The 25706-nt window shown below is 52.8% G+C and overlaps 1 protein-coding gene across 9 annotated transcripts in view; it reads left to right on the plus strand.

The window, feature by feature from the left end:
• The window catches only part of RNF220 (ring finger protein 220), a 254410-nt gene extending 230169 nt beyond the window's left edge, over nucleotides 1-24241 (plus strand). For 3 of the 9 annotated variants that reach the window (XM_017540767.2, XM_037742844.1, XM_037742845.1), the window contains exons 6-16: nucleotides 4398-4440; nucleotides 7892-8013; nucleotides 8376-8508; nucleotides 17262-17358; nucleotides 17561-17647; nucleotides 17787-17842; nucleotides 17976-18054; nucleotides 21749-21805; nucleotides 22177-22285; nucleotides 22428-22502; nucleotides 23233-24241. In XM_017540767.2, the coding sequence (XP_017396256.1) occupies nucleotides 4398-4440; nucleotides 7892-8013; nucleotides 8376-8508; nucleotides 17262-17358; nucleotides 17561-17647; nucleotides 17787-17842; nucleotides 17976-18054; nucleotides 21749-21805; nucleotides 22177-22285; nucleotides 22428-22502; nucleotides 23233-23304 (930 nt within the window). In that variant the 3' untranslated portion in view covers nucleotides 23305-24241. Of the gene's footprint in view, nucleotides 1-4013; nucleotides 4266-4397; nucleotides 4441-7891; nucleotides 8014-8375; nucleotides 8509-17261; nucleotides 17359-17560; nucleotides 17648-17786; nucleotides 17843-17975; nucleotides 18055-18764; nucleotides 19081-21748; nucleotides 21806-22176; nucleotides 22286-22427; nucleotides 22503-23232 lie in introns of those variants that run through there. The other 6 variants (XM_017540770.2, XM_037742846.1, XM_017540769.2 and 3 more) reach the window with 5 other exon arrangements.
• Nucleotides 24242-25706: the final 1465 nt, after the last annotated feature.

Consider the following 25706-nt stretch of genomic DNA (forward strand, 5'->3'; position numbering starts at 1 on the left):
GTTGAATTAGGAAAGAGTAACCATCACGCAACAATGCCTCAACTCCCTGATCCACCTTCCTCTCCACAAATGTCAGTATTTCTTCTATCTCCTAGAGACTATGAGGAAAGCTACAGACGCTCTTGCCTAAAAATATATACATATGGCCAGGCATAGTGGCTCATACCTCTAATCCCAGCACTTTGGGAGGCTGAGGCAGGTGGATCATGGGGTCAGGAATTCAAGACCAGCCTGGCCAAGATGGTGAAACCCCATCTCTACTAAAAATATTAAAAAATCAGTCGGTGTAGTGGCGGGTGCCTATAATCCCAGCTACTCAGGAGGCTGAGGCAGAGAACTGCTTGAACCCAGGAGGCCGAGGTTGCAGTGAGCTGAGATTGCGCCACTGCACTCTAGCCTGGGAGACAGGGCAAGACTACATCTCCAAAAAAAAAACACGTTTCTACTTACCACACAGGCACACACACATGCAGTATTATACATACAACTTCAGGAAGTTAGGAAAGCTGTAGAGCCCATCTCAGTACCACTTAGAGATCTCTGAAGCCCAGGTTAAGACCCAAGACCCTGTTCTAGACTCTAAGCACACCTCCTTAAGGACAAGCCAAGCTAGGTTGTGTTCTACAAGATAAACACCTTAACACGGCAGCAAGGCCTTCTGTGTTGTAGATTCAACCTGTATTTCCAGCTTCCATTCCAAATACAGTCCTCCATGAATCCTACAGGCTATGCTCACTGAACTCACAACCACTCCCAATGCTAACCACTCCCTGGATGAGGCATTCCTTTCTTGCCTCCATGTTTTTTCACATGCTATTTCTTCTAACGGGACTGTTTTACCCCACTCCATCAAATTTCTATTTGTCCTTCCAAATCCTGCCCCAAAATCATCTTGTCTAGGAAGCCTTTCTGGATTAGTTATCTCATGACCCTTGTGTGTCGTGGTTATTGCCCCATCACCCTATATTGTGATCATCTATTTAAGTATGTTTCAGTTACCTACAAACATCCCAAACCTTGGTGGCTTCACACAACTCATTATTTATGATTCTGTGGGTTGACTGGGCATTTCCTCACTCATGCAACTTATTCATCCTAGAGGGCTGGCTGGGCTGGAAAGTTCAAAATGGCCTCACCACATGTTTGGGAGACTGGGTGTCTTGGTTCTCTTCCGTGTGGCCTCTCATCTTCCAGTATGTTCAGTCAGCTTTCTTACTTAGCAGTCTCAGGGCAGTGTCACACCAAGAGGGTGAACACCAAAGCTGCAAGGCCTCTTGAGGCCTAGAATCTGGAACTCACACACCACTTCCACCACTTTCTATTAGGCAAAGCAAGTGGCAAAGCTAGCCCATAATCAAGGGATGAGGAAATGCAGCTCTTGATAGAAGATGCAAATAATTCCGGCCATACTTAATCTTTCACAATGAATCTGACTCCATTAGACTTGGAGTTTCTCCAAGGCAAGGACCTTGTCTTATCCTTCCTTTACTCAAACATTTATCTAGTACTCACTCATGCTCAGCTGTGTCCTTGCCTTCAAGGGGTTAGATTTGCAAATAGATAATTATGGTCCAGTGTTTCAAGGACTATGACAGGAGTACAAATAAGTTTCTAGGGGCCAGGCACAGTGGTCATGCCTGTAATCCCAGCACTTTGGAAGGCCAAGGTGGATTGCTTGAGGAGTTTGAGACCAGCCTGGGCAACATGGCAAAACCCCATCTCTACTAAAAATACAAATAATAATAATAACAATAAATAAGTTTCCAGGATACCACAGTAGAAGAAGGGAAAATCAGAGCAAGCTTCACACAGGAGGAAATGACTGAAAAGGGACTCAGAGAAGGAATAGGAGTTCTCTTGGTGGACAAGGAAGAAAGGGTACTCCAGATAAAGGCAACACTATGTACAGAGAACATAGAGGTGTAGCAGAATGATGTATCTGGGACCTGCTAGCAGTCTGGTTTAGTTAGAAAGTAGAATTCAAGAAAAGTCAGTAGATGAAGCTGGAAAACAACCCAGGAACTAGCTGGGTATCCCATTCCTTGCTCTTTACACAATGCCTGGCATGTAGTAGTTGCTCAGCTGTGTTGGATTTTTAACATCACTGAGATAGGCCTTGAAAGCAGGGGGTATTGGATTCTGGGTTTTGTTTTTTATAGAGGCAGGGTCTCATTATATTGCCCAGGCTGGTCTCGAACTCCTGGGCTCAAGCAATCCTCCTGTGTTGGCCTCACAAAGTGCTAGGATTAAAGGCATGAGCCATCGTGCCCAGCCTTGGTTTCTGGTTTGAATTCTCATTTACTTAGCCCCTGCTGACTAACCCTCTTTATCATTGCCTCACTTAAACCTCATAGCGACTGTATTCATCAGCCCCAATGTATTACCAAGGAAACAGGACTAGAAAGGAGAAGTGACTTTTCTAAGAACATATAAATTGTAAGTAACAGAGTTAGGACTTGAACTTGAGTCTGTTTGGCCCTAAATCCGAGATTATTTCCCAGCCCATCACTGGGCTCAGGACTTATAAAGTCTTTCTCCCCTTACCACTGATGTCTCCTTCATGCAAGACACTGTGCTGGTAAATGGCTAGAGATGACCTCCAGGTACAAGGGACAGATATGTAAACGAATAGTCAAAATATACATGATCAGAGAGAAGCAGTGGAACTGCGAAAACTCAGAGGAGGCAACAAACCCAGGCCTGGGCGAGAAAACTACGTCTTGCCAGAGTCCTAAGGGATGAACAGCAGTTAACCAGGCAGAGGATACTGGAGGGCACGGAGGCTTTCTGGCCTGGAGTCCAGAGTATGGAGTGCTCAAAGAGCTACAGTTAGCTCTGCAAAGCTGAGTGTCAGGAGTGTAAAGGGAGAGAACAGGAGTGGAAGAAGAGTCTGGAGAGGCAGAAAGGGCAGGCCTGTATGTCAGGTTGCAGATCTCGCTGGAGAACCACTGTAGGATTTGAAGAAGGAGAGGGTTAATTTTGCCCGTTAGAAAGATCACATTGTGTGTAGTGTGGAGGGGGGGTTGCTGAGAGAGAAGCTGGAGACCAAAAGACGAGACGGGAAACAGCTGCAAATTTAGAGCGCTCATAAGATTATGTATGAACTGGAGCGCAACGACAACCAAGGTAGGTACAGCCATGGAAGAAAAACTCAGGGCTGACCTGCCTATGCCAAGCACCACCCTGGGCTCTGGGTTCGCCTAGACAACTCACACACGCCCCCAACCCTGAAGTGGTCAGTCCACTGATAAAAACTTACACAGGCGATAAGGGCGCAGAGATGGATGTACCCTGACATAAGGAAAGGCTATTTTTCAGTTAGACATGGAAGGATGAGTAGGAGATACAGAGGTGGAGATGGAAAACTAGAGACCTTTCAAGGTAGACTTTCAGGATCTAGAAAAGGATTGAGTGTGAGGGATGGAGACGGTAGGGTCAAGGGAGACTCTCAACTTTCCTCTGTGGGCACACCTTAGATAGTGGCTTCCTCTTACGAATAGGGAACGCAAGACGAAGGCGTCTGTTTGGAGGATACCGAGTTCAGTGTTGGCTGTGTGGGTATGCAGTGCCTATGGGAGCTCCAGGGGCCGTGCAGCAGACAACTGACAAGTTGGGAGTCCTCTAATAACAGAACCGAATAGCCTAGGGGTTGGGCGGGGATCACCCATGAACAATCCGGAATTCCAACCCCTGGCCCCTTACAAAGCGGCCAACGTGATGCCTCTGCCCTGAGGGCAGCCGCGCGGAAGGCAGGCGTAGAAGATGGGAGCCCGCAGCCGGGGCCCGGCGGTGGGGCGGAAGAAGCCCTGCAGCGGAAGGGGGCGTGGGGTGGGGTGGGGTGGAAGGACTTCGCAGCCGCTAAAGCTGGAGTGGGTGGGTTTCACGGGCGGTGGGAGGGACCCTGGGGAGGCTCCTGCCGGTTGCTACCGGAGTACAAGCGGCAGCTTCCTGGTCTTGGTCCGGCAGCCCGAGCCGCATCGTGAACTTTCACCCCCAGTGCGCGACGGCGGCAGGTCACGTGATCAGGGCCAACATGGCCGCCGCCGCCGCTGGGAGCTGAAGTGCCGCCGCCGCCGGGCAGCCGGGGGGAATCCGCCCGCATCGCCGCCCTCGCCGGCCTCGCGGCCGTGGAGCCCAGAGCGCCGGAGGCCGGGGTTGGGGCGGCACCGCGCAGCGGCCACGGGGTCCCGTTAGAGCAGCCCCCGGCGGCTATGCCGAGAGCCCGGAGCGGCCGGCGGAGCAGAGGGGCTGGCGGGAGGGAGGAAGTAGGTTTGTTTACGGGCTGTTTGGGGCGGAGCAGGCTTGGTCGGGGGTCCGGTGCTGGGGCGGGGGCCAGGACTCCAGGCTGCACCTGACGCTCTCTTCTTTCCTTGCATCTGCCCGCAATCTTTTCCCAGACCTTTCTGCGAGTGCGAGCCAACCGGCAGACCCGACTGAATGGTGAGTCCTGCCCGGCCCCTCCCTCCGCCCCACCCCCGGCCTCCTCCCTCCCTCACTGCCTGCAGCTTCTGGCTTGCCTGGGTCTCTTCGACTTTGGGGCCCATTGGCTTCTTCGCAATCACAGCGCCTGAGTATGTGCTAACCAAAGCTGCCGTCCTCAGTTTCCCCGTCTGTCTAATGGAGGTATGGCTCCCAGCTCTTGCCCAAACCTGTCTAAAGGCCCCGAAGAACCCTGGGGGGCAATAAGTGCCGGAGAATGAGGAACAAGCTACACAATTCTACTCGGGAGCTCAGCTTTGAATTTGCAAACTGCTGGGACCTCACTATACAAACCTGCAGGGCGCTGAGAATGTTTTTCTTCCAGTTTTTAATCAGTGCCCAGTAGTGTGAATACAGCCTCTCTGCTGAGACTTGACAATACAGTGAGATCTGGAGTTCCCACGGCAACAGGAACTAACTCATCCCAGGGCTCTTTGAGTTATCAGTCGGCCCACATTTCACAAAGGTGATCAGCGTGGGCTCGACAGCTCTTAGAGGCCTTCTCTGAAAGCAGGCTGTGTATGCACTACCTGGCAGCCCCACTTTTGGATTCAAACCACTGGAGCATTCCTGTTTGCCGAATACAATTGAATGATCCTAGCTTTTTGTGCTTACCGGGGTGTGATATCTGGGGGTTGGCTGTAAGGGGTTAAAGGTCTCTGGGCCAGCTGGTAAGTGAGAGAGGCCACGGAGTTCAAGATCCCCAGCTCTTACCACTTGGTTTCTGCTGCCAGGCTGAGCCCTAGTCTGGAAAAGGGAGAACATTCGTGATGGGCTGGCGCCATGTTAAGCACCATTCTCACTTCTCACAACACCTCTGCGAGGAGTACTACACACCTTTTGTGAATAACAGACTGCGAGAGGTGAAAGTGGTGTGTTTAAAAGCACACAGCTGGGATGTAACTGAGCCATGATTCAGTTGAAGTTTGTTTCTCACCAAAGCCTGTGTTTCTCCAACCACACCATGCTACCTCCTTGGCAAATGCATTGATTCTTCCTACTCATACGTAGCCTCTGGATAGAGACCAAAACTTCCCCTACCACACTTTAGTAAGCTTAGTTCAGAAGTTAGCAGATAATGGGAAGGTAAAAACCAAACCTGCCTTGCTTCTCTGAGAATTTCCAGATGAAACCCAGTCCATCAGGGTGCTTTCCAGGGAGAATGGATCGTCTGCTTGCCTGTGTGTCCTAAGCAAGGAGTGCATCCAGTATTGTGCCTTTCTTGACCATTCCATGAGATTTGTTTCCTTATCCAGTCATTGAACATTGTGGTATCATCAGCACCAGGGGGGCATTCCCTTGGATTCTAGGCATGGTAGGGGAGGAAGCTTTGTGTTGGCACACTGCTTTATACTACACTTCTTGAACTCTCAGAGTCCTTTGCTCAATGCCTTTCTGATGTTTCACATCCATTCTTGGTCCCAGCCCTGGTTCTAGAGTGTCAAGGCTACCTAAGTCTGAGATTCTAAGAGTTAGGGCAGCCAAAGTGAAGAGTTGGATCTTTGTCCACAAAATCAAGTGGGGCACTAGGACACCGTCATGTCACCTATAGTGAAAACAGGAAATTGAAGAGATGGACTGGGTCTCTTCTCTTTGGGTCTGTATGCTCAGTTCTGGCAGGGTGGTAGCTTTCCTTTTGGTTTGGGTCTTTCTGGGGTCACTCTGTTTTGGAGTTGGAGTAGCTCCCTGCCTCAGACTCAGAACAGGCAGGCGCTGGAGCCATAGCACACTCACTGGGTTCAGTGTTTGTTGATGCTGCTCAGTTACAGGGTCCCCTTGGAACAGGAGGTCTTTCTCGGCTATGAAGTCAGGCCTGGTTTCCTATCTTGCCTTTGCCACTTTTTGACTACTTGGACACGTGCCTTGATCTAAGCTTCGGGTTTCTTCATCTGTTAAGATGGAATAATGCAGTCTAACTTCACGAAATGGTAGTAAATGAGCTGCCTTGTGTAAGGTACTTGGCTGTGAGCCTGACACACAGTAGAAGCTCTAAATTGTAACATACCAGCTCTCACCTGTGTTCTCTTCGTAGATTGCATTCGTGAGCTTCCCATCAGGGTCACTCTCCATGAGAAAGTTCTTCCTGGTCCTGCATTGGGGAACCTTTCCCTCCTTGGCTAGCTGTACCCACTCCCCATCCATCTGGTCCCAGAGTAGCCATCTCTGATCTTGCTGTGGCATTCTGGAAGGGACTAGAGGGAACAGAGTTTCTTGTTTTGACCCCTTCCTGCTTCAGTGACAGGAGGGCTGCAGAGAGGGATTAGTGAGCTAATTAGAAATGATTGCATCGCTCAGCATTAATTAGCAGTGCCGTGGGCTTGCAGTGTGCACTTTGGAACTGAGCCCCCTGCGGGACAACATGGCAGGCAGCCCTCTGCCTCCAGGGCCTGCCAGCCCCTCTGTACTGATTAGAAATGATGGAACAGGTTTGGGTGGGCACAGTAAGGGCTGCCTTCTCAGGGTTCCCTGAGCCTTCTGACCCAGCTGCCAAAGGTCTGACCCAGACCCTCTTACCTTTATGACTGAGCCTCAGTCTCCTCTTCTGTAAAATGGGATTTGTGGACATCAAGAAATTCTTCCTGGTGAGATTCTAGGTGGGATGCTAGAAGCTGTACCTCCAGGTTCTTGGCCCAGGAACAAAAGAGGTTTTAGTTGATGAGTGAACGGCCGGCCAAGTTAGGTCACTGGAGGGACCTTAGGTTCTGGCCAAGAGATACTCTTTAGAGTTGTATTTTCTGACACCAAAAGAGCTCATGGTCTTGGCCTTCTGGATTGAGACCTAGCAACATGGAGTGTCTTTGCCCATTGGACTCTTACTGAACATGGCCGATAGAAAGGTATGGGTAGACCTTGCACCAGCTGTGGCCAAAGAGTGGACCTACTCCCTGGCTTAGTTAGCACCAGTCTCCTCCCCAGGTGCTCTTGGCAAAGCCCAGTCCCCAAAGGAGCAGGAGATACTTCAAGATGAGGGCCAGGGGGCCGGGCGCGGTGGCTTACGCCTGTAATCCCAGCACTTTGGGAGGCCGAGGCAGGTGGATCACGAGGTCAAGAGATCGAGACCATCCTGGTCAACACAGTGAAACCCCGTCTCTACTAAAGCTACAAAAAATTAGCTGGGCATGGTGGCGCGTGCCTGTAATCCCAGCTGCTCAGGAGGCTGAGGCAGGAGAATTGCCTGAACCCAGGAGGCGGAGGTTGCGGTGAGCCGAGATCGCGCCATTGCACTCCAGCCTGGGTAACAAGAGCGAAACTCTGTCTCAAAAAAAAAAAAAAAAGATGAGGGCCAGATCAGACACTGAATAAAAAGGCTAATGGCTGGCAAGAGGTCAGGATGTGTCAGCTCCACTGGGACCCTGGGGGCTATGGTGACCGCCTGCTTGTTCTGTGCTTTGTTTTCGGTTTCTTCATGCAGCTCGGATTGGGAAAATGAAACGGAGGAAGCAAGATGAAGGGCAGGTATGTCCCCTGTGCAACCGCCCCCTGGCAGGATCGGAGCAGGAGATGAGTAGGCATGTGGAGCATTGCCTTTCTAAGGTAGAGGGGCCATCACCACCCACCTTCCTTCCCTACCCCCTTCCTCCGACACTAGCTGCTGACTGCCCCTGAATCTGTGGGCTCTTGGGGTCTCCATGTGGTCTCAGCAGCTTCTTCCCTTCTGTCCACTGTGCTTTCCCCCTGCTTTCACTCTCACTCATTCCCCCCTTGGGCTCTAGTGGAAAACTATTGGGAAGACGACCAGGCCTTTGACCTCTAAATTGGTTTGCTTCAAAGGAGCCCTAGAGCTGAGGGCCCATTTGGCACACCACAGCTAAGGCTAGAGCTGTGCCTTTGTTGCAGACTCTGGGGAGCAGGTGGGGAGGCCTGGGCCCAGCATGATCCTGCTCTGCTCTTCACAGAGGGAAGGCTCCTGCATTGCTGAGGATGATGCTGTGGACATCGAGCATGAGAACAACAACCGCTTTGAGGAATATGAGTGGTGTGGGCAGAAGCGGATACGGGCCACCACTCTCCTGGAAGGTGGCTTCCGAGGTACAAGCAGCTGACACATAGACAGTGGCACTCTGGTGCCAGGCCTCTGCTGGGTATCCCTCTGTTGGGAGCCAAAAGGCTGAGGCTGGTGGCTGGTCATCCCTCCTTTCTACCACGTGGGAACTGCTGCTGGTGGGGCTCCTTTGTGACCGTGCTGCCTGCCTGTGATGTGCATATTAAAATGGATGTATTTGGGTGGGGAAATGGAATTGTGAGGCTGCAAGCTAGGAATGACGAGGGGGGCTCTCAGCCTCGGGTGATGCATTGAAGGTGACAGCCAAGCCGCGTTAGCACCTGCATAAAATATTAAAGGGACGGTTATGCATTTATCACTCCATCCCTCTTAAGGCTGATAAATGAGAATCCAGCAACCTGCTATACACCTCCAGCACTGGGGGCCCTGAGGGCTTCCAGGCAAACACATTGGATTTTCCTCCTCCTCCTCTTCAGCCCTATGTCAGGGAAATCAGTTACAGAGGAGAGAGTGAGTTATGGCAAAATTTGACCTCCCTTGAGCTTCATTGGTGAATCTAATTTTAGCTCTGATCCCATCCCTTCTCCCTGGGCGCCCTCTGCCCTGAAGCAAGAGGGGCCTGGACCCAGCTGCTCCCTGCTTCCCTTGGGCTCTCCCCAGTTGCCACAAAGGAGTGTGCAGGGCCTGCCCATCTCTAGTGCCCTCCCAGCTTCTTGGAGGGGCAAGGCTTGGCACTCCCCACCAGGTTAGACAGCAGAATTGGTTGGGTACCCAGGGTCAATGTCGTCTTGTTAAACTCCCCAGCCTTGGGCAGGGGAAGGGGGAGCTGTCTGCCTCTTGGCCTCCAGCTCTTCTCTGTTTCTGTGCACGAGCACAGCTGGTACTGCAGCTTGTGGTCATTAAGTGAGCCAATCTGCTTCCCGTCTGCCTCTGTTCTCTGGGCAACACCTTTGGGAGTACTGCTGTGTATGGTCCCTGGGGAATCTCACAGCAGCTGGGAAGGAGTTCTCTGCCTCCTTGGGGCCATGCTACCTGGGCGGGTGCTGAGGAGTGGTCTCTGCAGGGCAGTCCAGTGCAGACTGGCTCCACGAAGGGGCTGAGAGCCCAGATGGGACATTATGCCTTTGGGCCTCTCTCACATTACCCAAGCGTTTGGGGGCAAGCCAATACATAAATCAGGAAGGTTAGTCGGATCAAACTGTCTCCCTGAGCCAGAGCTGGAGAGCGTTAATATGCCATTTCACTCATCCTGTACTGGAGCCTTAAAGTGTCTGAGGCCCTGGAAGAGTCAGCAGCAGAGCTGACGATCATCTGTCCCATGAGTTGGATGCAGGGGTGTCCGGTGCTGCCGTGCAGGGTCAGTTCCAGCGTGCCGCTCTGGGTTAGCTCTGTTGGCAGCTGCAACTGCTCACATCTTCCATTGCTGTGGCAACTTCTTAGGTTCCTTGGCATAGACCTGGGCCTAATGGCTTCTGGGCACCAGACAGGGCTTGCAGAGGATAAAGCTGCAAAGGGCCTGCTGATTTGACAAAGTATTTCCCCTGTGCTGGGATGCACTTGCAGAGCAGTGTGAAGGGCTCTTAGGCCCTGGGCGGGTATCCGTTTTCCCTGAGTGTTTACACTGTGAGGTTGTTCCTTTCAAGAATTCCTGAGGGGAGTTCAAAGGGGGCTTTTCTTTGAGCGATTTGGAGAGCGAGAATGAGAGTGAGACTTGAAGAGGGAACAGGGGCCGGAGGTGCCTTTATCTGCAGAGAATTGCTCCAGCTTTCCTGATAGAAGCTGCTGCCGCCTCTTAAACAGCTTAGTGCAGTCAAAAGACAGGCAGACTTGAAAGGCTGTTTTACAGTGAGATCAGCGGGGGCCACGAGGCAGAGAGCGGGGCACAGTGGAGCGGAGGAGGCAGGCTCCTCGGTGGGGGGGCTATCAAAGGGAGGCCCTGGCTGATCCCTACTGCCTCTGCCCCCAAAGTCCTGTCTGCAAAAGCTGGCCATCTGTCAGCCTACCCTCCCTGACCAGGACCGATAGCCTTGACTCTTGGGGGGCTGGGTGTGGCCCCACCGGGCGGGCTGGTGTCAGTGCAGCGCATTGATCGCCCGCCGGGCGGGCCGGGCCGCAAGCCGGGCAGCGCGTGCTTAATGTGATTGAAAGGCAGTTAAAATGGCGGTGACCTTTTCAGGAGGAATTAGATTGCCTGCCAAGACCGGTTAGAGGGAGTGATAACGCCAGCTGAAGAAGCTGCCCAGCCGACTTCAGAGAGAGGGAGGCAGAGGCAGGATGAGCAGGCTAGTGGCGAGGCCCATTTAAACTGCGCTGTGCATGCTGACAGAACAGAGATTGCTGTCCTTGTTAGAGATGAAAGAAGTGAAGAATTGCAGATAAGTTCCTGTATCCCATCATCCCCATCCCTCCTCCCAGACTAGGGCCCCTTCATCATCCTCAGCAAAGCTTCCCACCAGGCCCCCTGGGGTTGGTCTGATGGATCACATGGGTTACCTCAAATGTAATCTGCTGTGGGAAGCAGTGAGCAAGCAAGAGTTTCGGTTGAGACACTTGGCTGAGGGGAACAGCCTTAGAGATGGTGACCTGGGGTTACTGAGGAGAAGCTCCAGATAGCTCGGATTGGTATTTTAGGACAAAATAACTAAACAGAACAGGTGAGCACTGAAGTAGGTCCCACTGGAGTTAGATTTTTGAAAAGACTAAAGGAAATAGGTTTTATTTCAAGAAAGTAAGTTGGAAGGAATTTTTGCTGCCTTGGAGGCACTTTGGCCTTCCCAATTCTAGAAGAAATACTTCAGCTGTGTGCCCAAGCTGTTGATTGTCCTTTCAGAACCATAGATTTTCTTTTTTTTTTGAGACGGAGTTTTGCTCTTGTTACCCAGGCTGGAGTGCAATGGCGCGATCTCGGCTCACCGCAACCTCCGCCTCCTGGGTTCAGGCAATTCTCCTGCCTCAGCCTCCTGAGTAGCTGGGATTACAGGCACGCGCCACCATGCCCAGCTAATTTTTTGTATTTTTTTTTTAGTAGAGACGGGGTTTCACCATGTTGACCAGGATGGTCTCGATCTCTTGACCTCGTGATCCACCCGCCTCGGCCTCCCAAAGTGCTGGGATTACAGGCTTGAGCCACTGCGCCCGGCCAGAACCATAGATTTTCTAACCTGCTCCTGCTGTTTACATAAAGGGCAGAACGCAGAGCCTAGTGTGTCCCCAACATTCCACTAAGAGATCTGCAGTTAGGGAAAAAAGATGCTTTTCCTGGGCACCATGGCAAACCTGGGCAGGACAAGGGGCATCTGGGCTAGAGAAGCAGACCACAGGGGAAACCTAACTATACAGCCCTTAAGACAATCCTGCTTCCACTTGTAGTCTAAGGAGGTGTGTGACTCAGGAGCCATGCCTTTCCTCTCTTGTCCTCCATCTGGCTCCTGGATCCTGGAGAAGAGGCCTACGTGGTGAGCCGTGGTCCCTCCTGTGTGTTGGTTTCCAGTGAGAGTTCACCCAACTGCATTTGAGGAGCCAGAGCTCCTCATATCTGGAAGGGACATGCTGGAGAGAGGACGTGGGAATGATTGGTTTCAAGTCAGGTGGCAATGATGTGGGCATAAGAGTGGTGAGATGGAGGAATTTCCCAGGAAGCTTCACAGGATATGGAAGCCTGCAACTGTATCTTTAAGCCCTGGAGGTGAATGCATTTCTAAAATCCAGCATGAAGCCCCTTTGAACCAAACAGGTGGAGTGAGTAGGGAGGAAAAGGGTGTTAAGACAGTCAGCAGTGCATGGTGTCTGCCCTGTCCAGATCCTGACCTGAGGTGTTTCTTATCTTTCATGAGTTCCTTAGATATAAGCTGCTTCCAAGTAGCTGAATGAGAAATCATGAAGCAAACAGGCAGAGCAGTTTTGGCACAAATCTTTTTTTTTTTTTGAGACAGAGTCTCACTTTATCTCCCAGGCTGGACGCTAGAGTGCAATGGCACAATCTCACCTTACTGCAACCTCCACCCGTCAGGTTCCAGAGGTTTTCCTGCTAGCCTCTCAAGTAGGGGATTACAGCATGTGCAACCATGCCTGGCTAATTTTTGTGGTTTTAGTAGAGATGGGGTTTAAACATGTTGGCCAGGCTGGTCTCAAACTCCTGGCCTCAAGTGATCCACCTGCCTTGGCCTCCCAAAGTGCTGGGATTACAGATGTGAGCCACCACATCCAGCCTGACACAATCTTTTATCTGGCTATTTCTTGATAAAACTTCAGTGCCAGAAGTATGAGGCAAGCGGGTAAGAGGTGTTGTAAGCCCCAGGGCATGGGCACATAGGCCTTGCCCTAGCTGCTGCCTCCTTTGGTGTGCCAGTTCTCCAGAGAAGGGAGCCCCAGGTGCTAATGTCCCCCAGTGTAGCTGTGCTCCTAGTCCCAGCCAGTGGCAGGTGTTGGAACAGCACACTGCTCGAGGCGGCCTTGGAGTGGAGAGGGCTGGGCTGCTGCCCTCTGACTCCCCACCACCTTCAGTTATCTCTGTCGCCTGTTGGGAGGGGTGAGGAGAGGTGCAGGGCACCAAGGAGCAAGGCACCTTCTGTCCCCTGTGGCAGCTGACGGGACTTAATCGCCTTTTGGAACACAATTGTTAAGCTAGGACAGAGGGAGTGCAGGCAGAAGGAGCAGGTATCAATGGTTTTAAACGGCGTCTGTCTCTCTGCGTCTCTCCTGACGTGAGGCAGTGAAACACGTTATCGAGGAGGCCCGGAAAGTGGCTAAGTGCGTTTGACACACGCCAACTCCCTGCCTCCACACTGGATAATTGCATTGTCAACTGTTCAGCGAGGTGGCAGGTGACACTGCAGGCCGATTGATTGTCCCGCATCACAGCTCCCCAGACTGTCAGCTCCCCAATCGATGGCGTTTACACAAGACACCGTAACTGCATCTGTAACTAATTCCAGTGTAAAACTCTCCGGAAGCTGCTGCCCTGCCCTCCGTGTTGGAGAGCGCAGGCCTCTGGAGGGCCCTGAGACTTTCCTTTCTCCCTGGGCTCTGGTTTTGTTGGGAGCAGCAGGTGAGGAAATCAATGGCTCCTTTTTTGTGGTTTCAGGTTCCAGGACGATACTGCCCCCAGTAAACGGGCATCTCCAGTTTCTCAATCGATCATCTGATCAATTGATTAAATTAACAGTGATTTTTTTCCCCCCTCCCTTCTCAATGACCTAGGAAGAAATGAGTTTATGGGAGAAGAGTCATTTTTATAAAATGTAGACCTGTGTTTCATTTCTGCACTTAGCCCTCTCCCTCTTTGTTGCTAAGTTTTCACTCTGAGGAGAAGGATTTTTTTTTTTTCATTTCCCATGCCGCCAGGCAACTCTGGCACTACCCTACTGAGTATCACTGACCATCAGGCTTAGGTTGCCTATGGGTGGGGGCCCAGGCCGTTATGCCACTTTAAGATGGGGCAGAACTGCAGCAAGGGGGCCTCCCTGGTGACTGAAGGGTACTCTAGGTCATCTTGGAGGTCCGGGGAGCTGAGTTCCTTCCCTGGATAGTAGCAATAGGAGTGGCAGCTTGCCTGTTATCCCTGGAGCTACATGGAAGAGGAGCCAGAGACTTGGAAAGGAGCTGTCTGTGCCATCTTGCCTCTGAATACTGGCTTGGGATATTTTAGCAGCTGAGAACATAAAATGACTGTGGAGCCTTCCTCTCCAAGCAGGAGGGGGGGCAAGCTGGCGGGGGCGCTGTCTGCATAAAACGGCTTTATGGCCGTTTCTTTTTATTATGATTCTGCCAGAAGTCAGCAAGTGACATTTCATTAAGAAAATAAAGTTTAATATGCTGGGAAAGAGGTTGGAGCAGGCTGGGGCAGCACAAGAGTAAAACTAGCAGCAGCAGCCTGTTCTGAACACCTGTGGGGGTAGGGAGAGGTTCCCAACATCTGTCTCAGTGGGAGGGGTCAGGGTCAGAGTGAATGGCTCAGACCAGAGGCAGAGGCCTTTTCTTTGGCAAAGAAAGTCTGTCGTGCTGTCCATCCTGCCTGACTGGCCAGAGGAACAAAGTGGCTGCCCAGCTGGGAGCTGGGATCTGATAAGGAAAGTTGTGTCCTGAGCGGTTTCTCCAGGCCACCAGCTAACTAGGAACTAATAGAGCAGTGTCGCCAGTGTTTAGCCAGTACTGCTAGGATGTGCTGTGTGGCATCAGCCATGAGCCTGGCCAGCTCTGCTGAGTGATGCTGAGATCACAACAGTGCGTCAAACTTGGGACCTTGCAGCTTCCGGTCTGGTAAGGGACAGTGACAATATATGGTAATATGATTTTGGAGTTACACAGGAGTCTGGATGGACACCAGGGAAGGGACACCTGTGTATAAGAACCTGGGAAGCCCCATCCACCACGCAGAACACCTTGAGGATAGGGATCAGATCTTGAAGCTCTCTATTCTCAGCATGGAGACAAACAGGAAAAGCCCAATAGAGGTGGAAAGAATGGTGTTGAGGTGAGAGTTCTTTCCTCTAGCAGGGATTTAGAGAGCAGCTGCTCTGTGTAGGCACTGTGAGTTAATGGTAGGAGGCACCGTTGGGCTGAGTCAGACTTGCAAAAGGAGGAAGCATGTGTATTGTAGACCAGGAGGGAGAAGGTTCTAGGCAGAGAGCAGGAGGTGCGGAAGCATGGGGGCATGAGAAAGCACTTAGGATTTGGGAGACCACAGTAGCTATGTTCAATGGAGTATGAGTCCTGGGCCAGGCATGGTAGGCAGTAAGACTGCAGAGGAAAGGACTTCAGGCCACAGGGCTGCTTTACATGTTGAGAAGCTGGGGCTTTTCCTGGCAGCTTTGGGGTACCTGTTTTCTCTGCTTTGCCATGGAGCCATACTGGGTTCACATGTGGTGCTAGGGTTCTCTGCTTTCCACTTATAAGGCAGAACTAGGCTGAGCAGAGGATGAGGCCGGCTGCTGAGCTGCGTGTACCTGGGGAAGGGGGGTTGTCAGGGCTTGGGGGCCACAAGCTGTAAGTGAACCTGATAGCTACATTCTGATTGATAGTAGAGTTTGTCTCCCAAACTGTCAGAGGGTTTATAGAGGTGCCACTCACCCACAAGGCGGGAATTGCTTGTCAGGACACCTGGCCGTGAACAGGAGACAGAGCTGTAACTTGGTGTTTTCTCAGCTTAACGGCCCTGCTGCTGACCTGCCTGCTGCCTCAAGTGTGTCAGTGCCTCAGGATAGAGGGCAAATGAGGACTGTCAGGGAGAGGTGGAGCCCAGGCAGTGCCCAGCGTCTTTCTTTCCCAGGGCTGCTTACCTTCGGGGCAGGTGGTATCTGTGTGAGACCAGAGACTGGTGGGGTTAGAAGGGAGAAGGATCAAGACTCAGTGTTTTTCAGAGCTTGAAAGATGGAGAACATTCCAGATGGGGTGAATAGCATGAGCAGGGGTCTTAAGAGCAGGATATGCAAGGTATGTTTGGGGTTTGGTGAGCAGCCTCCGTGTCCACATGCATGGCATTTGCGGAGTGAATAAGTAGAGAGCGAGAGTAGAGACATAGATGGATCCAGATCTTCACAGATCTGGCTGAGGAGCCTGGGCTTGGTTGTGCATGCATTAGGGGGCCATTGATGGGTTTGGAGCAGGAGGAAAAGTGGTCAAAACTCAGTGGTAAGCAGAATGAGGGAGCAGACAGGAGGCCTGAAGACCCCTTACAAGACATACCCTAATGAGAGTATAAGGACCTGAGAGGAAAGAATGGACAAGCAGAAATGCCTGATATCATCAGGCAGAACACTGAGCTGCTTCCTCACTTTAAGGATTTCCTTGTTGATCCCAATAGCCATAGTCTTTTGTCCCTGGCAAGGCTGTGCTGGCTAGTGAGGTGTGGTCTGAGACTCACTGGGAAGAAGTGGGAAGCTGGGGGGAGCAGCTCTGTAGCCCTTGACCCTGGGCTATCAGGAAGGGCAGTCCTGGAAGTCAGAGAGATCACCTGGCAGGTGAGCAGGCCTGGTGTAGCCCCTGCAGTTTGCCCCTCTGCATGAGCTGAGAGTCCTCCTGTGGCTGTGCCAGACGCACCTCAGGGTCAGCTGCCTGCCTGGCCGATGGCCTGGCCTCCGCCCAGCCTGGCTGCCTTCATGGACTGGTTTGAGAAGTAGGTGTGCATGCCTGTCCTCCCTCGTCTGTCCCTTTTTAATCCCTTTATAACTGCACTTGTCCAGGAATCTGGGCTGAGTGAGGTGGAGATGAATAATTAATGTCAGGCGCTTCAGACACCAAATATTTGAACAGCTGCCTGGTGTTTTTGCTGGCAAGGACCTAGCGGCCAAAATCAGGATGTTGGCCGGGGGCACCACTCTGTGGCTCTGATTGGCCTTAGCCAGCCTGTTCTCTTCTCTGATGGACTTGTCAGGATGGATAATAGGGCATAGGGGAGGCCCAGCTCCTTTCCTGTGAAATTCCTAGACCTGAAATTTTCTGTCCTCTTCCTGTTCTTCCTAGACCTGGAATATAGGTGGACAGCAGGCCTGGGGCTGAGTGTCCCCCAAGGACGTGACATAATGTATGAATGGGCTAGTTTATGAGCAGAGACCACTTGGAGCAGCATGCGGTGGCAGGGAAAGATGAGGTTTGCAGAGTGAAGGGCCTGAAATGTCAGGGTTAGGGGCACTGAAGTATCTGGCTGTATATATCCCAGGCCCAAGTTTCCCTCTGGACCTTATGATGTCCAAAGCCTAACCCCTACCTGGAGGCAACAGGAGGGGCACCCTTGGCCTAGTCTTATTGTCCCCAGGCCCTCCTCACACCCTGCTTCCCACAGGCTCTGGCTTCATCATGTGCAGCGGCAAAGAGAATCCAGACAGTGATGCTGACTTGGATGTCGATGGGGATGACACTCTGGAGTATGGGAAGCCACAGTATCCTTGGAGCACCATGGGGGCTGGCAGGGCTGATGGGGCAGGCCACAGAGAATAAGAAAAGTAGCTTTCTCTGGTATTCACCTGCGCCACCCCCTGGGCCAGAGTCTCAGCTTTGGCCAGGAGGAGCACGCTCTCCTGAGGATTCAACCCTATGGCCTGCTGCAAAATTAGGATCCATTGTCCTTGACCACCACACCAGATACACAGAGGCTGACGTCATCCCCTGCACAGGCGAGGAGCCTGGTGAAGCCAAGGAGAGAGAGGCACTCCGGGGCGCAGTCCTAAAGCAAGTGTGGGCACTGGCTTGGGCAGGTGGGGCAGAGAGACAGGAAGCCCTGAGGCAGGGGTCAACCCAGTACTGACCCTCAGGGCTGTCCTGCCTGCCTTCAGGCCTGATTTCGTTCTTCCTCCCTCCTTTCCTCCAGTGGTGGCCCTCCCAGCACGCGCATCACGCCTGAGTTCTCTAAATGGGCCAGTGACGGTAAGTCCTGCCCCAGGTTAGGAATAATGGGGGAGAGGTGGCATTCCTGGATGGTGGTAACTGACTCAAGCCCAACCCCTCACCTGTGCTGCCCAGTCTGGCTGGAGTGTGAGTTGCCCCTCTGTCCCAGCAGAGATGCCATCCACCAGCAATGGTGAAAGTAGCAAGCAGGAGGCCATGCAGAAGACCTGCAAGAACAGTGACATTGAGAAGTAAGTGTTTGGCCAAGAGGGGGCCCTGGGATGGTGGTACTGGGAGGAGGGGCGCTTTGCTGCAGGAAGGCCTGCTGCCAGGGCTTCTGCTTCCCAAGTGCAGCTCAGTGCTGCTGCCCTGGGCACACAGCCGGCAGTGGAGCCCAGCTGGTGCTAAGCGTGACTCTGTGAATTGATCGCTGGGCCACGGCCCTAGGAGCCTTGGCGGAGGGAGGAGCAGTCCGCCCGCTTGCCTGCCCGCTACAGCGGCCTCCGCCCGGGGAATGTGATGTATGGCCGCCCAGCCCAGCTGGCGCACTTGATTCATCTCCAGTTTCTGTTTCTTAATCGGGAGCTAAATTGGTTTCATTTTTCTTGTCCCGGGTGGCACTCGCAGTGGGTTTTAGGCAGGAACATCAGGTCTCATCACTTCGGGTAGGAATTTTTGGCCTGGGTTCTCTGACAGAGGAAAAGGGATCCATTAGCGCTTCGCCCAGGGCTGGGCAACCCCTGGGCTGGATCCCTGGGAATCACAGGATTTGTTATCAGCTGGGCATTTCCCTGCCTTTCCAGAAGCCCAAGGAAGGCCAGTTCTGGCCTCAGGAGATGGCATTGTCCAGTCTGGCTGCCTGGTACTGCTGCCATTGGTCATTGCTTAACTCCAGTACCCACCCCACCCTCTGACTGCAGGCTAGGTTGCCTGGGGTTAAAAGGCAGCCTCTTCATTCCAGGGCCAGTGTTCCATCTTGCCTTCTGCCAGGAGAGTGGATTGCAGGCCGGTGCAGGGCTGGGTCGGTGGCCCAGGGTCACCTCCCATTTGTTTCCCTCCATTTTGTGTTGTCATAAATTCATTCCAGTCCGTTGTGGTTGATCAGTTTATCTCGGCCGGGGCTGCGAGTGCTGCTGGCATGATGTATGGGCCGCGGCGCAGGGCCCGGCTGCCCATGAATCACCGCAGCTGCTCCGTGTCAGCGCCGGAGCGGGCCGTATGGGTTCGGCGCAACCAGCTTGTTGGGGGGAGGAATGACGTATGGATGTTTATTTAATAATTCTCTCCTACTCCAGCTGAGCGGGGCAGGCGGGGTTGTAAGGGGCACCCACCCTCGTCTGGAGGGGCTGCTCATAAATCAGAAAGACAAGATCATTAATCAGGGATGGCGCCCGAGGGGGAGGTAGGGGCAGAGCCAGTGGTTTCCATGAAGGTACAACCCACCCAAGGCTGGGGGAAGCCAGGATTTCTGTCCCACCTGTGTGAGCACAGGCACCCAGAGGCAGGGATCTCTATGATGAGGTAGAGACTGGCTCAGTCATGTGCAGAGCTCTCCACTGGGTCTGGATCTGCTGAAATTGGGGTGACTTCTCTATTTCTTATCCTAGATCTGTTTTACCACTCAGGGAAAGGGAAACATAGGATGCCATGGCTTCCTCCAGGAATCCCCACCCCATCCCCTGGAGGGACTCAGGAATAGCCCACAGCCATCCTGGACCAGGAGTTGGAGGATTGGGTATTTCCCCAGAGCAAAGATCAGAGGGCAGGTGTGTGCTGACCACACCCAGGATAGGTAGGCTCTGTAAAGTTGGTTATTGGTCCTCAGTGTGGCCTTGTAGCTCTTGGAGATGGCATGGGAAATGGCCTTGCTCTCTCTTGGCCTCATCCTTTTTTGCCATTCCAGCTTTAGTTCTCTGATGTGGGGTCTAGGAGTTAGTTCTCCATTCTGGGGTAGGCTGCCCCCAGCTGCAGGCCTTAGTTTCCCCATCTTTGAAATAACCATGTAGGATTAGGCAATTTCTCAGCTTAGTCCTTGGAGTGGAAGGGAGCACAGCTACAAATCCTTGTCACCTTATTAGGAATTTATCTATAATTCAGACGGGGATGGCACATATGGCACTGTGCAAAATGCCAGGGAAGGAGCCTGCTATTTGGATGTTTGTGAGGGGGGAAGGGGTGGTAAAGGCTTAAAAGCCAGAGGGGTAAATGGAAGCCCCCAGGGATTCAGCCAGTACCATGGGGAACTAGTCAGAGCCTTTCTTGGCATCCCTGGAGAGAGGCAAGGCAGAGAGAGAGTCATGGACCCTAGGGTGATGGATTTAAGTGTCCCTGATAAGGGACACAGCCACTAAGGAGTCAGCGCTCTGTGTTGCCGCTAGCTCCCCAAAAGAAAAAGACCAGAGATTGAAGTTTGTTACTGCCCATGAAATGTGACCACTACCCTCCTTGCGCTTCCATTACCACTCCCGTCCAGCAGTGACAGACCACCTGTAAGCTCTCAAGCTTCCTAAACTGATGGTCTGCCCTAGACTGCAGAACAGGTGCCCCCAGGAGACTGTCCTTGCCCACAGTCTACCTCCCTTGTGATTCCCCCACCTCAGTCCAGCCTCTGCTTCCTGATTGAGTACATCTGTGAAACACGAGCTGTTCTGTACCCTGCTCTTCCAGCATGCTCAGCAGGTTCCTGCTGCCCACGAGATGATCAGCTCCTTCAGGTGTGGCATTTGAGGCCCTCCTGCACGCCGTCTCCCTTCTCACGGTAGCACTTTGCCTACACATGGGCCTTCTAGCCAGACTGGGATGATAGCCTCTGTTTCTGCTATTCCCTTGGCCTGGGGCACCACTTCCTCCTAGCTGTAGCCAGTATAGTCATGGTCAGTCACATAGTTATCAGTTGATCACGGAATCAGTCTGCCAGGTTTGAATCCCATCTCCCTGACTCTGTGGGGACCTTGAGCAAGCTATTTAATCTTTCTGTGCTTTAGTTTCTTTGTATATAAAACGGAGATATTAGAATCTTCTCATGGGGTTTTTGTGAGGTGTAAATAAGATAATTATCAATCCCTCAGTACAATCCCTGGCATTTAGGAAGTGCTTAACAAATTTTAGCTATTTTATTTGTATGATCATTATTATTCCCTATGGCCAATCTCCTATACCATCTTTTGTACTCTTCTAGGAAGTCTGTGAGCTCCCCTGGGTCCTGTTCACTTGTTTTAGGAGGGTGGGAAGGTTCCGTGAGAGAGTCCTAGGTGTTTCCTGTTCAGCATTGCAGCCCAAGGAGTCCCAGAAATGCTGAAGGGACCTTCTAGTGCCGGGCTTGGGCCACAGACCGAGGACTACCAAGGCATCTGCTGTGCCTAGGAAGAAGTGACAAGGAACACTGGAGGCAGGCCTGGCTGTGGCAAACGGACCCAGATCCCGGGGGACCCATCCAATCCCTGCGTCCAGTCCCCCTTTCCCTGGAGGTTGGACGGGCTCTTTATTCAGCAGACATTTGCCCATGCCCCATGCCCGAGGTTGGGTTCTCAGCCATAGTCAATACTGGTGGAGTAAGCAGCCTGCCCTCAAGTAACCCACACTTGGGAACTTTACACTGCTGTGGTAGAGTTCACACGGGGGTCAGAGAGCCACTGTGCAGTGCTGGCTTGGGGGTCTGGAAAAGGCTTCTGGGAGGACATGGGAACAAAACTAGGTCTGAATGATGATGCAGAGCTAGTGAGTCAGGCGAGGGGGTGCAGAGGGGTCACAGTGCAGAGGCCAAGGCAGTGAAAAAGGTGGCATGAATGGTGGCACATAGGAGTTGAGCATAAAACGCGTGGTAAGGTGCTGAGGGATGCAACAGGCTGCGGCTGCACCGAGTGTGGCAGAGCTCTACTCTGAGCTGAGCGCTGATTGTTGGAAGTCACCACAAGAGATTCGCTTTGAGAATGTGAATTCTTCCAGGTGCTGGGAGAGTGCAATGGAGATGAGGAGCCTGGAGGCAGAGAGGCTGTCTGGAAGGTTAGTGGAGGAATCAGTAGAAGACATTGGAGAGCCTGGACTAGTGGTGAGGGGAAAGAAGTGGAGAGATTCCGGAGATACTAGGAGAGAAGACAGATTGAGGTTGTTGGGAAGACTGCGAAGGAAGGGTTGAGAATGGTTCCCTGGTATCTGGTGTAGAAACTCATCTGGATGTGAGTATAGGAACAGAGAGGGTGAGGAGTTTGGTTCTGGAATGTGGAATTTACAGATTCGGATTATCAGAGGAAGGGGCAGGCAGGGATGCCTAGGGGACATTTATGTATTTGGTTCTGGAATTCAAGGGAGATGTAGGCAGGAGGTGCAGATGGGAGATGCCAGCCTGTTACCCAACCATGTCTTCCTTTTTACAGAATCACTGAAGATTCAGCTGTGACCACGTTTGAGGCTCTGAAGGCTAGGGTCAGAGAACTTGAACGGCAGCTATCTCGTGGGGACCGTTACAAATGCCTTATCTGCATGGTGAGCAGAAAAGAACCTAGGGTGCCCTTGGTTAGGCTTCTGCGCCCTCTGGGGGATTTGGAGAGGGTCTGTGCACTGATTTGGGCTCTTTGGAGGGTGGGCCTGCCTCAGAGTGACCCCTTCTCTGCCCCTTCCTTCCTAGGACTCGTACTCAATGCCCCTAACGTCCATCCAGTGTTGGCATGTGCACTGCGAGGAGTGCTGGCTGCGGACCCTGGTGAGGTGGCATGGGGGTCGGGGAGTGGGAGGCCATTCCGGTCACTGCCCAGATATCTGTGCTTATGCCTGAGCCTGCCTGGGGGAAGTGGGGAGCACAGGCAAGGGAGAACACAGCCAGGAGCCAGGATACTGACCTCAGCTCGCTGCCTTTCCTCCCCCACTGCAGGTTTAGTAACTTCTCCCCCTCCATGAGTTCACTGCATTCTCCCTTCCCCTCCCCTGGCCCCCGAAGGCCCACTGCATCACACATACTGGTGAGGCCCCAGGTCAGGAGGAGGCTGGCTGTGGGTAAACAGGACCAGGGCCTTGGCCCCTCCCCCTCCCATTACTAAGGTCCTTCTGCTCCTGCCCCTGTTCTTCGCTCAGGAGCAGCCATTAAAATGTCGCCCGGAGACAGCAATAAAAGGCTCGGACGTGGGCTCTGTGTCCTGATCAAAGGCCGTGTGTAATCTTGTTAGGGCTGCGGCTGCCACAGCTGGACCCAGCCTTGTTCTCATTACCGGGGCTCCTGCTGCGGGGCTGGCCAGGCGGTTTGATCCTGGCGTCCCACCAACACAGGAACGTGCCTGCCTGCTCATAGAAGCTGCCTATGCGTCCCCAGCCTGGGCTGACAGGACCAAGGTCCCAGCACACACTGGTGCAGAGAGACATGGCTTCAGGCCCAGGTGCTCAACGTGCACACACGTGGCACATTGTGTAGACCAGAGTCCTCCCTGTTCTCCCTGCAGGGTGCCAAGAAGCTCTGCCCTCAGTGCAACACGATCACAGCACCCGGAGACCTGCGGAGGATCTACTTGTGAGCTATCTGCCCCAGGCAGGCCTTGCCTCCAGCAGCCCCACCTGCCCCCAGCCTCTGTGACAGTGACCCTCTCCCTTTGTACATACTTGCACACAGGTTCCCCATGTACATACATGCACATACTCACACACACATACACACACATTTACACATGCAGGACTCTGGAGCCAGAGTAGAGGCTGTGGCCCAGGCACTACCTGCTGGCTCCCACCTATGGTTTGGGGGCCATACCTGTTCCAGCTCTGTTCCCAGGGTGGGGAAGGGAGGTGGGGGTGGGGGGAGTAGTGGGGCACGGCTCCTGAGATCCAGCCCCCAGACTGACAGATGGACAGACATGCAGACACCAGACTGAAGCACATGTAATATAGACCGTGTATGTTACAATGTTGTGTATAAATGGGACAACTCCTCGCCCTCTACCTATCCCCTCCCCCTTTGGTTGTATAATTTCCTTCTTTTTTTAAGAACCCCTGGAAGCAGTGCCTCCTTCAGGGTTGGCTGGGGGCTCGGCCCATCCACCTCTGGGATACCTGCCTCTCCCTCTCCTGTGGTATTCCTTCCCTCTCCCATGTGCTCGGTGTTCAGTGGTGTATATTTCTTTTCCCAGACATGGGGCACATGCCCCAAGGGACATGATCCTCTCCTTAGTCTTAGCTCATGGGGCTCTTTATAAGGAGTTGGGGGTTAGAGGCAGGAAACGGGAACCGAGCTGAAGCAGAGGCTGAGATGGGGGGCTGGAGGACAGTGCTCCTGGCCACCCAGCCTCTGCTGAGAACCATTCCTGGGATTAGAGCTGCCCTTCCCAGGGAAAAAAGTGTCTCCCCGACCCTCCCGTGGGCCCTATGGTGTGATGCTGTGTCTGTATATTCTATACAAAGGTACTTGTCCTTTCCCTTTGTAAACTACATTTGACATGGATTAAACCAGTATAAACAGTTGCTGCCTGTGTGTATGTGTGTGCGGAGGTGGGGGAGCTGTTGGGTGGAGGTGGGCTGAGGCAGTTAGGGGGTTAATTCCTGGCGGCAGGATGGGGGAAAGGACTTAGCTATAGGTGTGCTACACTGTGTAGGGTTGGTCGGCTCTGAGGCCCTGGAGCATTTGGCTTGGATGGGGGTTGGGCTGGGGATCTGGGCTCCTGACTATTGATGGGTAGGGACTCTAGGTTAATTCTTTATTGATGCAGAATCGTCAGCTCATTAATCACAGAAGAGGTCAGAGCTTGGGGGTATAGAGAGGATGCAAGGTCTGTCCCCCAACCTAGGGCAGGAGTGGCGGTAAGCTTGGGTGCAAACACAAGCCCCAGGCCTCTATCCCTTTCTGATCCCCTGAAACATACCAGAGACCACAGTGGGATCACCATATCAGCCTCCCACGCTTTTGTTCTATTCTCCAAAGGTATCTCGAGTGACCATCGTCCCTGTAGCTACTGCCTAGATCCTCAAATGGAAAGAATGGAAACTCTGTTATCCAAGATGGACCTTCAAGTCTCCCTGTGCTCGGAGAACCAAAGCTGGGCTGCTAGCACTGGACAGATGGCACTTTGACCCCCACAGCTTCCCACTGCCAGTGAGGTAGCTCACCTTCCTAGAAGCCTCCCAGGCACGTGCTCAAAGATACATGTAAGTCCTCACCGACAACAGACAGCATTTGGAGAAAAACACTCAAGGCCCCAGAGTAGCTCCACGACTCCAGACTTGTTTTGACATCTTCTTGCACACCAGGCCCATCTGCCCAAATCCCCACCCTTAGTTGCCCATATTCTCTGGGATACCCTCAGTGAATTCCTCAGAATTGGGTCCAGTTGGCAGCTGCTGCCATCCCTTGGACCCAGATGAAGACAGACAAGTCCCCCCTTGGAGCCCAGCAAAGGCCCTTCACAGCCCCACGCCCAGCTTGATGAAACCCAGTATCCTGAACACAGGGATCCTGGGAATGTTCATGGCCTCTGTCGAGGGAGGCGGGTGGAGCAGCCCCAGCAATGGCTGAGGGTCTGGGAAAGAAACAGGTTTAGAAGAGTGGGTAGGTGAGGGCAACGGAGAAATAAAGAGGAGACTCTTCATGCCCAGTTCCCATCAGGCCGACTTCTTTGATGTCTTTACTCTCCCATAGACTTGGACTCAGTAGGTCCTTGATGGCTGGTTACCACCACCGTGGGGGCGATATGTCTCTAAAAGGGGCCATTAACCCAGAGCGAGGGCATTCCGCTGAAGCCCACCCTGCTGTGGGAGCCTTGAGCTGTCTCATGGCACAGGCTGCACTGCCACCTGTTGGCCATGGCTAGGAATGCAGCCACACAGCATGGGAATCCCTGCCACCATAGTGGGGAGTCACCAAGGACTGATGGGCTGCAGACAGAACGTGGCTCTGGCGACAGAGGACCCATCATCCCCGAGAATATCAGGG

The sequence above is a fragment of the Cebus imitator genome, unplaced genomic scaffold (assembly GCF_001604975.1).
Source record: "Cebus imitator isolate Cc_AM_T3 unplaced genomic scaffold, Cebus_imitator-1.0 Scaffold129, whole genome shotgun sequence".
NCBI classification, from domain to species: Eukaryota; Metazoa; Chordata; class Mammalia; order Primates; family Cebidae; genus Cebus; species Cebus imitator.